General features: G+C 44.4%; 1 protein-coding gene across 1 annotated transcript in view; it reads left to right on the top strand.

The window, feature by feature from the left end:
- Window positions 1–2,140: 2,140 nt before the first annotated feature.
- The window catches only part of LOC306929842 (equilibrative nucleobase transporter 1-like), a gene marked incomplete at both ends in the record, with an annotated part of 36,916 nt that continues 25,624 nt past the window's right edge, over window positions 2,141–13,432 (top strand). Inside the window, one exon of the mRNA XM_079510578.1 lies at window positions 2,141–2,228. Within this exon, the coding sequence (XP_079366704.1) occupies window positions 2,141–2,228 (88 nt within the window). The remainder of the gene's footprint in view (window positions 2,229–13,432) is intronic.

Below are 13,432 nucleotides of genomic sequence, written 5' to 3' on the forward strand. Positions count from 1 at the left end.
TGCTCAGGGCCAGACCTCTCCAGAGGTGGCTGAATTCATTCGGCCTCGATCCCAAGCAGGACCGGCATGTGAAGCTGGTGGTGACAAGGCCTTGCCTTCACGCTCTACGGCCATGGAGGGACTGCACGATGCTGACACGAGGGGTCCCGCTTCGGGACCTTCCGTTCAGGAGGACTGTGGTGACGACGGATGCCTCCCAGACCGGCTGGGGAGCCGTATGGGAAGGCAGGACAGCGAGAGGTCAGTGGGCGCTTCCTTGGACGTCCGAACACATCAATGTGTTGGAGCTGAGGGCTGTTCACCTCGGCCTCAGGGCTCTCCTCCCCTTTATCCGCGACAAGCATGTCCTGGTGAGGTCAGACAACACTTCAGCGGTCTATCATATAAATCACCAGGGGGGCACGAAGTCACTTCGTTGCCTACAGGTGGCTCAGGAACTGTTGTGGTGGGCCGCGCCTTGCTTGGCCTCCCTCAGGGCAATCTATGTGCCGGGAGTAGTGAACACGGCAGCAGACCTTCTGTCCAGGTCCGGCCCCCTCTCCGGCGAGTGGAGACTTCACCCACAGGTGATCTCACAGATATGGACCCGCTTCGGCCGGGCCCGAGCAGACCTGTTCGCCTCTCGAGAGAATGCTCACTGCGAGCTATGGTTCTCCCTGACGGGCCAGGGGGGCCCCTTGGGCCTGGATGCTCTGTCAGGAGAATGGCCGGACGGCTTGATGTACGCTTTCCCTCCACTGCCCCTGATTCCTCAGGTGTTGCATCGGGTGAGGCTGGGTTGCTACAGGATTCTGTTGATTGCACCCCGATGGCCAGGGAGACATTGGTTTCCAGACCTCCTTCAGCTGGTTCAGGGGTCTCCATGGCCTCTGCCGGCCAGAGCAGACCTCTTGTCCCAGGCAGAGGGTCAGATTTGGCACCCCAAGCCGATGACTCTGCAGCTCTGGGCATGGCCTCTTCTGAGCCCCTCCCTCAAGGGCTAGATGAGGCCGTCCTTGACACAATGCGTAATGCCAGGGCGCCTTCCACCCGGGCCAATTACGACCACAAGTGGAAGTGCTTCTCTGCCTGGTGTGCTGCCCAGCAGGCGAATCCTGTCACCTGCAACGTATCCCTGGTTTTACGTTTTCTCCAGTCCCTCTTGGATGCTGGCAGAGCAGCCAGCACCATCAGGGTGTATTCCGCCGCTATTTCCCTCCGGCATGAGGAGGTTGATGGGCTACCAGTTGGTAGGCATAGTTTTGTCACTCAGTTCATGGCTGGTGTCAAGCGGCTACGCCCCGGACGGGCCTTGAGGGCCCCTGCTTGGGATCTCCCTCTGGTACTGCGGTCCTTGATGGGAACCCCGTATGAGCCGATGGATCAGTCCGATCTGAAATCCCTCTCTCGTAAGACGGCACTTCTTTTGGCGCTTTCCTCTGCCAAACGCGTCGGTGAGCTGCAGGCCTTGTCAGTCAGCCAAGACTGCATGAGGTGGAAACCCGAGGGCACAGGGGTGTCGCTGTGGCCTAACCCGGCATTTCTGCCCAAAGTAATTACTCCGCAGACGGTGAACCGAGTGCTGGAAATTACGGCATTGCGTTCTGCTCTGGGCCCCCAGGAAACTGTGGAGGGCCTTTCTACATTGTGTCCAGTCCGAGCACTTCGTGCTTATGTGGATCGCACACAGGCCATACGAGGCACAGGCACGCAGCTGTTTGTCTGCTATGGGGGCAGGAGGTTGGGGCTTCCCTTGTCCAAGCAACGGCTGTCGCATTGGCTTGTGGACACAATCTCGGCGGCCTATGTTGATCTAGGCCAGCCGGTCCCTGAGAATGTGGTGGCCCACTCCACAAGGGGAGTGGCCACTTCTTGGGCTGCACTAAGTGGAGTGTCCATGGAGGACATTTGTGCAGCGGCTTCATGGACTGTGCCTTGCACATTTGCGAGGTTCTACAGACTAAACGTGGAATCCCAGCTATCGCTGGGTTCCACCGTCCTGCTTGCAGCTGCCCAGCGAGATGGTGATGGGGCTGAGTACCCTGTTCCTCGCGACCCGGTTGGTATAAGTCATCCGTTGTTATGACCGTAGTGACGGTCAGAGTGAGGTCGATATAGATCGTAAGTTATGGCTATAACTATGGATCTATGAGACCGAACGATGACCGTCACTATCTCCTGTCGCTCGGAACGTTCTGAGGCGTTCGAGGCTGGAGGCGGAGCCGCCCTCACCGGGCATAATTTATACGGTGAGACCGCCTCCCCGGGTCATGTGGGCATGACATTTTTGATATATTGGTCTCGAGAAGAGGAAGATGAGGGCATCATTCGTTGTTATGACCGTAGTGACGGTCATCGTTCGGTCTCATAGATCCATAGTTATAGCCATAACTTACGTTCTGTCTAGCCCATTTTGGGCGGGAACCCCTTTTGGTGTTTTAAACATTGTTATAATTTAGCTATTGAAAAATAGCAGATCTACAAGCTCATCTATGAGCTTGTAGGTCTGCTATTTTAGAAAGATCGTGAAAATATTTATTTCAGAAAACTGGAGGATTTAGAATAATGTTTTTAAATTTTGAGGTCAGGCCTGAATGGGCTAGATGAGAACCTGACCGGGTCCATTATGACACTGATGATGATGTCATTTACTGACTCAGATGCCCGACACATACTGTCTGTGAATACTGAGCATACACTCAGAAGCTGTTGGAGACACCAGCACTATACGGACTAAAGATGACCAAATCACTCTTACCAACCCTATAGTCCAGTTCTACAGTATGTCCAAATAGGAAGGTTTGTTGACATTTTTGGGAGATTAGGAAAACTATACATTTTTGGCGTATGACAAATCATGAAATCCATGAGTACATGTGTGCAGAAAGATTTTGAAAAATGGTGACCTTTGAAAATGAATAGTTTTTATTTTATTTTTAATTTTTATCCCTCGATTTTGTAACCATTTTTTCACCCCTGTGCCAATTATCTAATGTGATCCTGGGCTCTCTACACACCCTCTCTACACACCCTCCACCTAGTCCCCATATATGGGGGACATGGGGAGAGCAACGGACTTGAACTCATGCTTCCTTCCTGCCTGAGTGTCCAAGTTGCTCCTTTACACGTGACAGGGGGGAGTTTCCCTGGTTGGACGTAGCGCGTGGAAGGAACACGTTATTCCAACCAGTTCCTTTCCCCTCCATCAGGCGCCCCGGCTGGCCAGGGGGAGGCAGTTTGTTTAGAGACAAGGATTACTGCATGTTTTTGTGAGGGTACCTCACAAAATGAATAGTTTTTCAATATCTCGACTTCTAGATTACATAGAATCATGATTAATCTAGAGGCTAAATCTACATTTTTAGGGTCAGAAAATCCAATGGTGCTAATTTAAAAATATTTTCAAATGACCCTCCCAGCAACTGTTCACCAGATCTTACACACCTCTGCTGTACCACTAACACATATCCCTGCATACAGAGGTCGTGAAGTGAAGGTTGTTCTTTCCGTGTGAAGGAGCGTCATGTCGTTTCCACGAACATTGTAGAAACACAGAACACCTGCTCCGTGATCCACATACACCCCCCACCTGCTCCCCCCTAAGGAGACAACAGGTCCTGTCACTTCGGTATCGACGCTGTCGTGAGTGAACCAGTAGCGCTTATTAGAGTTAGAGTAACGTAAGCTCCAGGACTGGTCATTGAGTCCAAAGGCCTCCTCTCTGTCGATGTCTTTATAACTGACCGCTACCTCGACATTCCACCATCCGGTCCATTTTACTTCGAAGTAACGACGTCCAGACAGACCCTCGCTGCTCAGCACCTGAGGGTAACTGGTGAATCTCTCTGGGTGATCAGGATAACGTTGGTCCTCCACGGTATACGTCACCTTCATGTTGTTCTCCGACAGGATGAGTTCACCGTTTACCGTGTTTGGGTCCAACGACAGAGGAGAGGAATCTGTTATAGAAAAACACATGATAAAATATCACAAATAATTAAACACGTTCTACCTGATGACTCTATTCTGGACATGTTATTGTACACCAACATTTTCATACATTCAAAAATAATAACTTCAAATAATAAAAATAGATTTATTTTTTACAGTATTTATTATTATTATTATTATTATTATTATTATTATTATTATTATTATTATGTCAAGTAGGTTCCGCAAGAGTTATAGTCCAAAACAAAAGTGGGCTGCCTGTTATCTCGCGACCATGATGCCCACAGGCGTAATATTTTTTTCCTGCGTAACACATTTGGACCGATAGATAGGACCTTGCAAACGTGAAGCGAGGAACGCAGGCGTTGTTGCCTGGATGAACACAGGTCTCCTCCAGGTCTGTTGAAGAGGGGTGCAACAACGCAAGCGTAAAAAAAAAAAAAGCTAAACAGAATCCAGGTCTGGTGAGTCGTGGGCGTGTGCACGTAACGAGCACACGCGCAACAAATTCACGGGACCGCGCTCACGTAAATACGCTTGCGTTGTCGCACCGCGACTTCTCCGAGCAAAAACGCAGGTCTCATTGAAAATGAATTATAGGCACGTTTTATCGCTCCCCGTTTGCAAGGCCCTTTATGCAACATCTTATGGAATCAGGACAGACTCATAATTATCCGTATCCGTATAAACAGATTTGTATTCGTATAGGCAATTCGTAACAAACAGTATGCAAGTGTAAATCAGATTTGTATCTATAATGTACAATTCGTAACTCTTATTCTCAGATTCGTAATTCAAATGTTCACTTCTGTGTCTCAAATAACCACTTTCGTGTCTCAAATACCCACATCTGTGTGTCAACTTATACATTTTAGAAGGAGATTTATTTGTGACTCTCCACTGAATTTTGTGAGTAATTATGAGACTCTTTTACCTCGCTGTTAGTCATATGATTTGTAACTTGTAAGAAATAAAATCACCTATGCACGCACCAGATTTGTACTCGTATAGGCAATTCGTAACAAACAGTATGCAAGTGTAAATCAGATTTGTATCTGTAATGTACAATTCGTAACTCTTATTCTCAGATTCGTAATTCAAATGTTCACTTCTGTGTCTCAAATAACCACTTTCGTGTCTCAAATACCCACATCTGTGTGTCAACTTATGCATTTTAGAAGGAGATTTATGTGTGACTCTCCACTGATTTTTGTGCGTAATTATGAGACTCTTTTACCTCGCTGTTTGTCACATGATTTGTAACTTGTAAAAAATAAAATCACCTATGCACGCAGAGTCATTTGTATTTGTATCTCACATTTGTGTGTCAACTTAGCTGTTAATTTGCACGGATGTGTGTGAGTATTTTTGAGACTGAGAGAACAGTCTCATAATTATCTGTATCTGTAACAACAGATTTGTACTTGTGAAGTGCAATTCGTAACTCTAATTGTCAGATGTATCTCAAATCTTAACATTTGTAATTCAACTTAGAAATTCTAAACGCAAATGTAGCTGTTAATGTCCACGGATGTGTGTGGCAATTTTGAGACTATTGTACCGTGGTGATTTCACACCAATCTGTGACTTGTGTAGGGAGCCGTACCGAGTACCTCCAGTAGATGGCGGTGTGGGTACCAAATCTTCGGCTCTGTATAATTAGCCAGGATTAGACTTCCGGGTTGGGAGCTAGCTAGGATAAGGCCTTCAGAATAAGAGGTTAAGACCTCGTAATTAATGTGTTCTTTTAAATGTCATACATTTATTTAAAAAAAATGCATTTATGATATGATATTATATGTCTTTTTACTAGAGTACTTATATGTGCCCTAAAATGTTTTACCGATTTAAAATGGCTATCCTATTAAATTGGACACTTTGCAGTCTTGGTACATTTTCCTATACCCTTGTACTGTGGAGCAGCGTCACCTATTTCAGGGGTGGGCAACTTTGATGGTGGAGAGGGCCACTATATTTCCACAATCACTCCAGACGGCCACACTGCATACATACAGGTCGGAGCAAAAATAGCCAATCTATACGCGTGCATATGTCAGACCTGTTGATACGAAGAGCCGATTTTGGTCCAGCGTCCACTCTGGTCTGGAAATGGCACACTTTTGACCTCTGAGCCCACTGGGGGCCCGGTAACTTTTTATTTTACACCTCTCCCGCTTAGCGGATGGTGTGGTGTTGTAGAGGTCTCCCATTTTATGTTACTTTTCAGATTTTTTTCAAAAATTGAAAAAATATTCAGGATTTCAATTCAAATAGTATTATTAAGTATTATTAAGTACGAGGTCTTAACCTCTTATTCTGACCATTCTGACCATATTCTGTGTGGCGCTGTTGTGCCAGAAACAGAGAGAGAGAGATCGTGTTAGAACCAATAGGAACTGAAATTGGAACGATACAGAGAAGAAATTGGAACGATACAAATTGGAACGATAAAGAGAAGAAATTGGAACGATACAAATTGGAACGATACAGAGAAATAATAGGAACTGAAATTGGAACAATACAGAGAAGAAATTGGAACGATACAGAGAAGAAATTGGAACGATACAAATTGGAACGATACAGAGAACCAATAGAGGGGAAACTGAAATTGGAACGATACAGAGAAGAAATTGGAACGATACAAATTGGAACGATACAGAGAAGAAACTGGAACGATACAAATTGGAACGATACAGAGAACTAATAGGAACTGAAATTGGAACAATACAGAGAATAAATTGGAACGATACAGAGAAGTTGCACCACTCTGTTCACACGGGTGTGATTTTTTTTAAATAAATGTATGACATTTAAAAGAACACATTAATTACGAGGTCTTAACCTCTTATTCTGAAGGCCTTATCCTAGCTAGCTCCCAACCCAGAAGTAAACAGGAAGTCTAATCCTAGCTAATTATACAGAGCCGAAGATCTGGTACCCACACCACCATCTACTGGAGGTACTCGGTACTGCTCCCTACACAAGTCACAGATTGGTGTGAAATCACCACGGTACAATAGTCTCAAAATTGCCACACACATCCGTGGACATTAACAGCTACATTTGCGTTTAGAATTTCTAAGTTGAATTACAAATGTTAAGATTTGAGATACATCTGACAATTAGAGTTACGAATTGCACTTCACAAGTACAAATCTGTTGTTACAGATACAGATAATTATGAGACTGTTCTCTCAGTCTCAAAAATACTCACACATCCGTGCAAATTAACAGCTAAATTTGAGTTAAGTTGACACACAAATGTGAGATACAAATACAAATGACTCTGCGTGCATAGGTGATTTTATTTTTTACAAGTTACAAATCATGTGACAAACAGCGAGGTAAAAGAGTCTCATAATTACGCACAAAAATCAGTGGAGAGTCACAAATAAATCTCCTTCTAAAATGCATAAGTTGACACACAGATGTGGGTATTTGAGACACGAAAGTGGGTATTTGAGACACAGACATGAAAATTTGAATTACGAATCTGAGAATAAGTGTTACGAATTGTACATTACAGATACAAATCTGATTTACACTTGCATACTGTTTGTTACGAATTGCCTATACGAGTACAAATCTGGTGCGTGCATAGGTGATTTTATTTCTTACAAGTTACAAATCATATGACTAACAGCGAGGTAAAAGAGTCTCATAATTACTCACAAAATTCAGTGGAGAGTCACAAATAAATCTCCTTCTAAAATGTATAAGTTGACACACAGATGTGGGTATTTGAGACACGAAAGTGGTTATTTGAGACACAGAAGTGAACATTTGAATTACGAATCTGAGAATAAGAGTTACGAATTGTACATTACAGATACAAATCTGATTTACACTTGCATACTGTTTGTTACGAATTGCCTATACGAATACAAATCTGTTTATACGGATACGGATAATTATGAGTCTGTCCTGATTCCATAACATCTACTATAGGTAATGCGTGTGTGTACGGTTGTAATGCACGTAACTCGAGAACCGTTTTCCTCACTGACTTCATATTCGACACACACGTTCCACACCCCCGTAAGAATTTAGAATTTAGGCATTTAGCAGACGCTCTTAATCCAGAGCGACTTACATTTAGCAAGAACAAAAGCATGGGAATACATCACATATATAAAAAGCATTTATCAAGAAACATGCGTAAGCTAAGAACGTAGCTAGAACATATCTATATAATGACACTGTACATATAAACTATACATATATACTATACTATGCTGTACATATATACTATGAAGTGCTATGACTACATACAATGTAGGGAGTGCAGTGCCCGGACCCATGGTCGGACCCATGGTTCTCCAGAACCACCACAAAAGGCTCTGCTCAGGCTCTGCCAGTGGGCCTAATCAGCCTAAATCCCCTCACCTGTGCAATTTCCAGCCTCTGCCTCAGCCAATTGATTGCCATGGCAACCCCACACCTGACAATTGATTAGCCTACTTAACCAGTCCACTTTTCACAGTCAGTCAGTTTGCCCTCTTCACACACAGGCAGATACAGAGAGATCTCCATTTGGGACACAGACAGACAGTTAAAACGGGTGCTATGACAAGTTGACAACGGGTATTATTAGGTTCCCAAGTTGCATCGTTCTCAAGTAGGCCAGTAGCCGACGGGCACGTACAGGTCTAGTGTAATGTAAATGTTACATGTAATTGTATTATATGAACACATACTCACATTTTAAAAAGTCCTCTCTTGTTGTGCTCCCTGGAGGACCAGCAGAGATCCCCTCCTCCTCACGACGTGTCACTTCTCTGTCATGCTGGGCCATCTCTCACCATGAAAGATTCAAATCTAGAGGGAAATAATTACAGGGAAATGTATGAGACAAGGGACCACTATTTCCACACTCACTCCAGAGGGCCACATGTTGCATATACTGACAGAAACCTCTTACATTTGACTTTCAAAAACTGGGACTTGGGATGTTTTATCGTCTACTCAGGCTTTTGTTAACACCCAGGACCGTTTTTTAAGTTGCTCGATTCAGTATTTAGCTGCTTCCTATAAAAACCCAGTCATTGGTTCTGGTGACTGATATTGTCAACTTAAAAACAGTCTGGGGTGTTCACAAAAGCCAGAGTAGATGAGGAATTGACCTAAAACATATTTGAAATCCTTTTAACAGTAAAAATCACACCTGTGTGAACTGAGTGGTGCAACTCCCCTCTACCCCTACCCCCCCCTCTCTTTCTCTCTCTCTCTCTCTCTCTCTCTCTCTCTGTCATTAGCAGGCAACAGTGCAGCACTATCTCTCTCTCTCTCTGTTTCTGGCACAACAGCGCCACGTTTGCCCCTACTGGTACTCATAGTCACATAGGTGGACCAACACATAGATAGACCAACACATAGGTTAACACGGACATTGCTGTTCCTTGGAAGTGTGAACTGGCCAAGAGGCAGAAATAAAACTACACTTATTTGCCAAACATAAACTACAAACAGGACATCATGAATACACAGCAAACACTTAAAATATCTCCAAAATAAAATAAATGTAAAAAAAAAAAGGGTAACAATTAAACAGAAAACTTCTTCCATCACTGGTATATATTGTATAACCAGTGTGACGGTTACAAAACATTGTGTTAACATTAAAATAAAATAAACGTTATTTTACCTGGAATGAAGATATGTTGTCTGAATGAAGATATGTTGTCTGAATGAAGACGTGTCTTCTGGTTATTTGACACAAATTACCAGAAATTTATACCAGCATTTCTTGTAGGCCCCTCCCTCCCTTCTCTCGGAACATACATTTGTTATGTCGACATCAAAAGAATGAGTCAGTGTTTGGATGTCGAAACATCTTCCTCAGAGTTATCTATGAGTAGCCTGGCATGACCAGACAATATATACCTGTTTATGTATCAGAGCCTCTCCCTGATGGCCTCCAGGCAGCACAAAAGTCTAATATCTCCCCCAGTCCATAGGGATATCCCTTTGGTCTAGTGGTTAAGATGTTGGACTTTCATGCGGGAGACCCGAGTTTGAATCCCAGGCCATTACATTGATGCCGTGACCCGGATCGGGTTTCCCCGTGGGAGGTCAAAAGGGGGGTGAGTGTAGCAGAGTGGCTCAGAGCCTCTGCCTGATGTGGCCTCAAAAGTGTAATATCTCCCCAGGCGAAATGGAGGAGGGAGATGATAGCGGCGAGAGAAAGTTATCAAAATGTTTACAGGAGTGTAGACGTAATGGCGGGGCTGGGATAGATATAGCAAACGTGGCAGAAAGGACTCAAAGGACGGAAGAAGATCATGAAGTAATTGTTAGACCAGCAGAAGTGGGGAGGAGTGTGCACGGTGGCACAGATGTAGTGCTGTCGCCTCACAGCTAGAAGGTCCTGGGTTCGATTCCCGCTCAGGACGCTGTGGGTGCTGGCGGCGTGTTTCCTCCTCCGCGTCATCAGTGCCCATACCCGAAGGCGGGGTTGGCGAAAGGGCCTTTCTGTGTGGAGTTTGCATGTTCTCCCCAGGTCCCCTAGGGTAGGTACCCTCACAAAAAACATGCAGTAATCCTGGACTCTAAACTGCCTCCCCCTGGCCAGCCGGGGCGCCTGATGGAGGGGAAAGGAACTGGTTGGAATAACGTGTTCCTTCCTACATTGCTACGTCCAACCAGGGAAACTCCCCCCTGTCAGGTGTAAAGGAGCAACTTGGACACTCATGCATGAAGGAAGCATGAGTTCAAGTCCGTTGCTCTCCCCATGTCCCCCATATATGGGGACTAGGTTGATGGAGGGTGTGTAGAGCCCAGGATCACATTAGATAATTGACACAGGGGTGGAAATGGGTTACAAAATCGTGGGATAAAGACTATAGAAGTAAAAAAGAAGTGGGGAGGCTGGGAGCGTCTTTCGCTGGTTGGAATCTGATGCAACTTACTGAGATGATAACAGAGCAACTTGGCACGGTAAAGATGTGTCAGAAGAGGATGTTAAAAGGTATTCAGCGTGCCAAGATAAGCGAGGTCATACGCATGAAGTCAAACAGGAATGAGATAAAAATGGATAGTCTCTCGATCAGTTCTGATCACATTTGGCAAGGAATTTTTTTTGGAAAAGATCTACATTGGATATGTGATGTGAGAGTACACATTCCCCCACCACTCAGATGGATACGTGATGTGAGAGTATACATTCCCCCACCGCTCGGATGCTTTTAAATGTCAGGCATTTGGACATAATAGCTGCAATGTGTAAGGGGAAGGTTTGGAAGATGAGGTCAGCAAGAAGGCAGAAGAAGTACCAGGGTTCCCACACATTTTTACCAATGAATTTCCAAAACTTTTCCAGAATATTTAAACCAATTTCCAGACCTACGTATATAACAATCAATTCAGCGCAAGAATGGGTATTTTACTCCATGTGCAATGCCCAAAGACAGGCAGTGTAGCAACAATAAAGCAGCCATAGAATATAATGGTATAATTCCATTCCAAATGTTGTGCCAACTTTTTTGCTACACCACCTATCCTAGGGCATTTCGCGCTGCAGCACGTTGTGAGCTTGTAGATCTGTTATTGTTGCCACATCCGGTACACATTAGCCAGGCTGCAATCACGCAGCCCATTCGGCCAAATAACGACTTTCGGTATGTTACAAATTTTGTGTAATGTTATACATGTTTTGGAAATAAACAATCCATATCCAAATACTTTTTCCATTTTTTCTAATTTTAAGATATTTCCAGGATTTTCATGAACGGAACCCTGAAGAACAGAAAGTCAGGTTTGTTCAATGAGTCAGCTACATGGCTGAGGGTGAGGGGGGGCTGAAGCACCCCCCTCACCCCAGGCACAGCCCCCCCCCCCTCGGACAGGAGCGGGGAAAAATAATAATAATTTTAATCAAAACAGATTTCTGTTACTAGGCCTAATAAATAGGCTATGCTGTATCACAGTATCGGCGCCTTATCCTGGTTAATTGCCTGTGTCAGTTTGCTCATGCGTGTGGAGAGGGAAAGTAAAAGCCACTTTTCTGTGTGAAAATGTGCGAAAATGCTCGTGCACGAGGCGTGTGCACGTGCATTTTGCAGCGTGCTCTAGCGCGCGCTAGCACGCGCACCCCCTACTAAACGTTCAGCACCTCCTATTGTAAATATCTTCCCACGGCCCTGCAGAGGCAGTATAAGTATAGAAGCTGGTTTCAAGAGAAACACTGCAGAGTCAGACTATCAAGGAACAAGGAAATGTGAAACATGTGACAATTGGTGAAAGAGGACACTATGATGACAGTGAACAAAAAGGACCTTGTAATGTTTTACTTTTAGGTGATGTAATTAATAGGGCAGCACAGACAACAAGCAAAACTGAAATGATCAAGAAAGTTGTACTATGGAGCTGCGAGATACATTGGGAAACAGTTGAGGCCACTCTTAGACATAATATGAGCATGAAGATGGACATCAATCTCAGTCATGGGCTGGTTCATGTTAATGGTGGCCGTACTGCAGTGGAAGTATGCTGCCGGGGTCAGTAAAGGGTATAAGGGGAATGGGTTTTTGACCTGCATGTCAACTGTTAGCCTGATTGATCGTCTTCCAGAGCCTTCGGGTGCTATCCTGGTTTATAACAACATCCAGAGCCACGGCAGTGGAAGCCGTGAGTATATTGAATGGGTAGGTTTTGGGTCTCCTCCCAGTGGGACGTGCCTCGAGGACCTCCCTAGGGAACCCGAAACACCTAAGCTGGCTCCTTTCCAGGCGAAGAAGCAGCGACAGCGACAGCGACTCTCTAAGGGAGATGCCAGCCACCCGTTGAAGAAAACTCATTTCGGCCGCTTGTATTCGCGACCTTATTCTTTCGGTCATTATTGACATTGTGGACTTCCAAACAGCACAAGTAATGTACAAAGCAAACAATTTGTTACTACCAAGTAACATACAAAAACTGTTTAGAGACCAGGAGGGGGATTATAATTTAAGGGGAAAATCAAATTGCAACTTTAAAGTTAAATTTAGGCGTACAACGAGAAAACATTTTTGCATTTCCAATTCTGGGGTGAGGTTATGGAATGGTTTTACGGTGTTAAAAAGATGTGCAAACATGAAAATTTAGGTGCGGGATCTCACTAGGTGTGTGTGTGGGGGAGGGGGGGGGGGGTGTTTGTGTGTGTATGTAATATTAATTTGTATGCATAGATATCACAGATATAGTTATACAAGTATTGAAAAGATTATTGAATGATATTTAGTATTGATGGAAATAGTCCATGAGCCAGACCCCCCTAATTTGCGCGTTAATTACGAAATGGGTGGGCAAATTCTTGTTTGAATTTTTGACTAGCTGTACATCTCTACTTCACATTTTTGTATGATAACAATCGCAGACTAGCAGCTTAGTGGTAGTTATCATGCATTGAATACATGCACCCCTATATTGCCACATGCAAATTGTGACAACAAATATATGATCAACTTTTGAACCTTACTTTGTGCAGAGACCAATGAAACCATAATTCAAATATGGGGAATTGATT

Source organism: Electrona antarctica, assembly GCF_951216825.1.
Source record: "Electrona antarctica genome assembly, chromosome: 9".
NCBI lineage: Eukaryota > Metazoa > Chordata > Actinopteri > Myctophiformes > Myctophidae > Electrona > Electrona antarctica.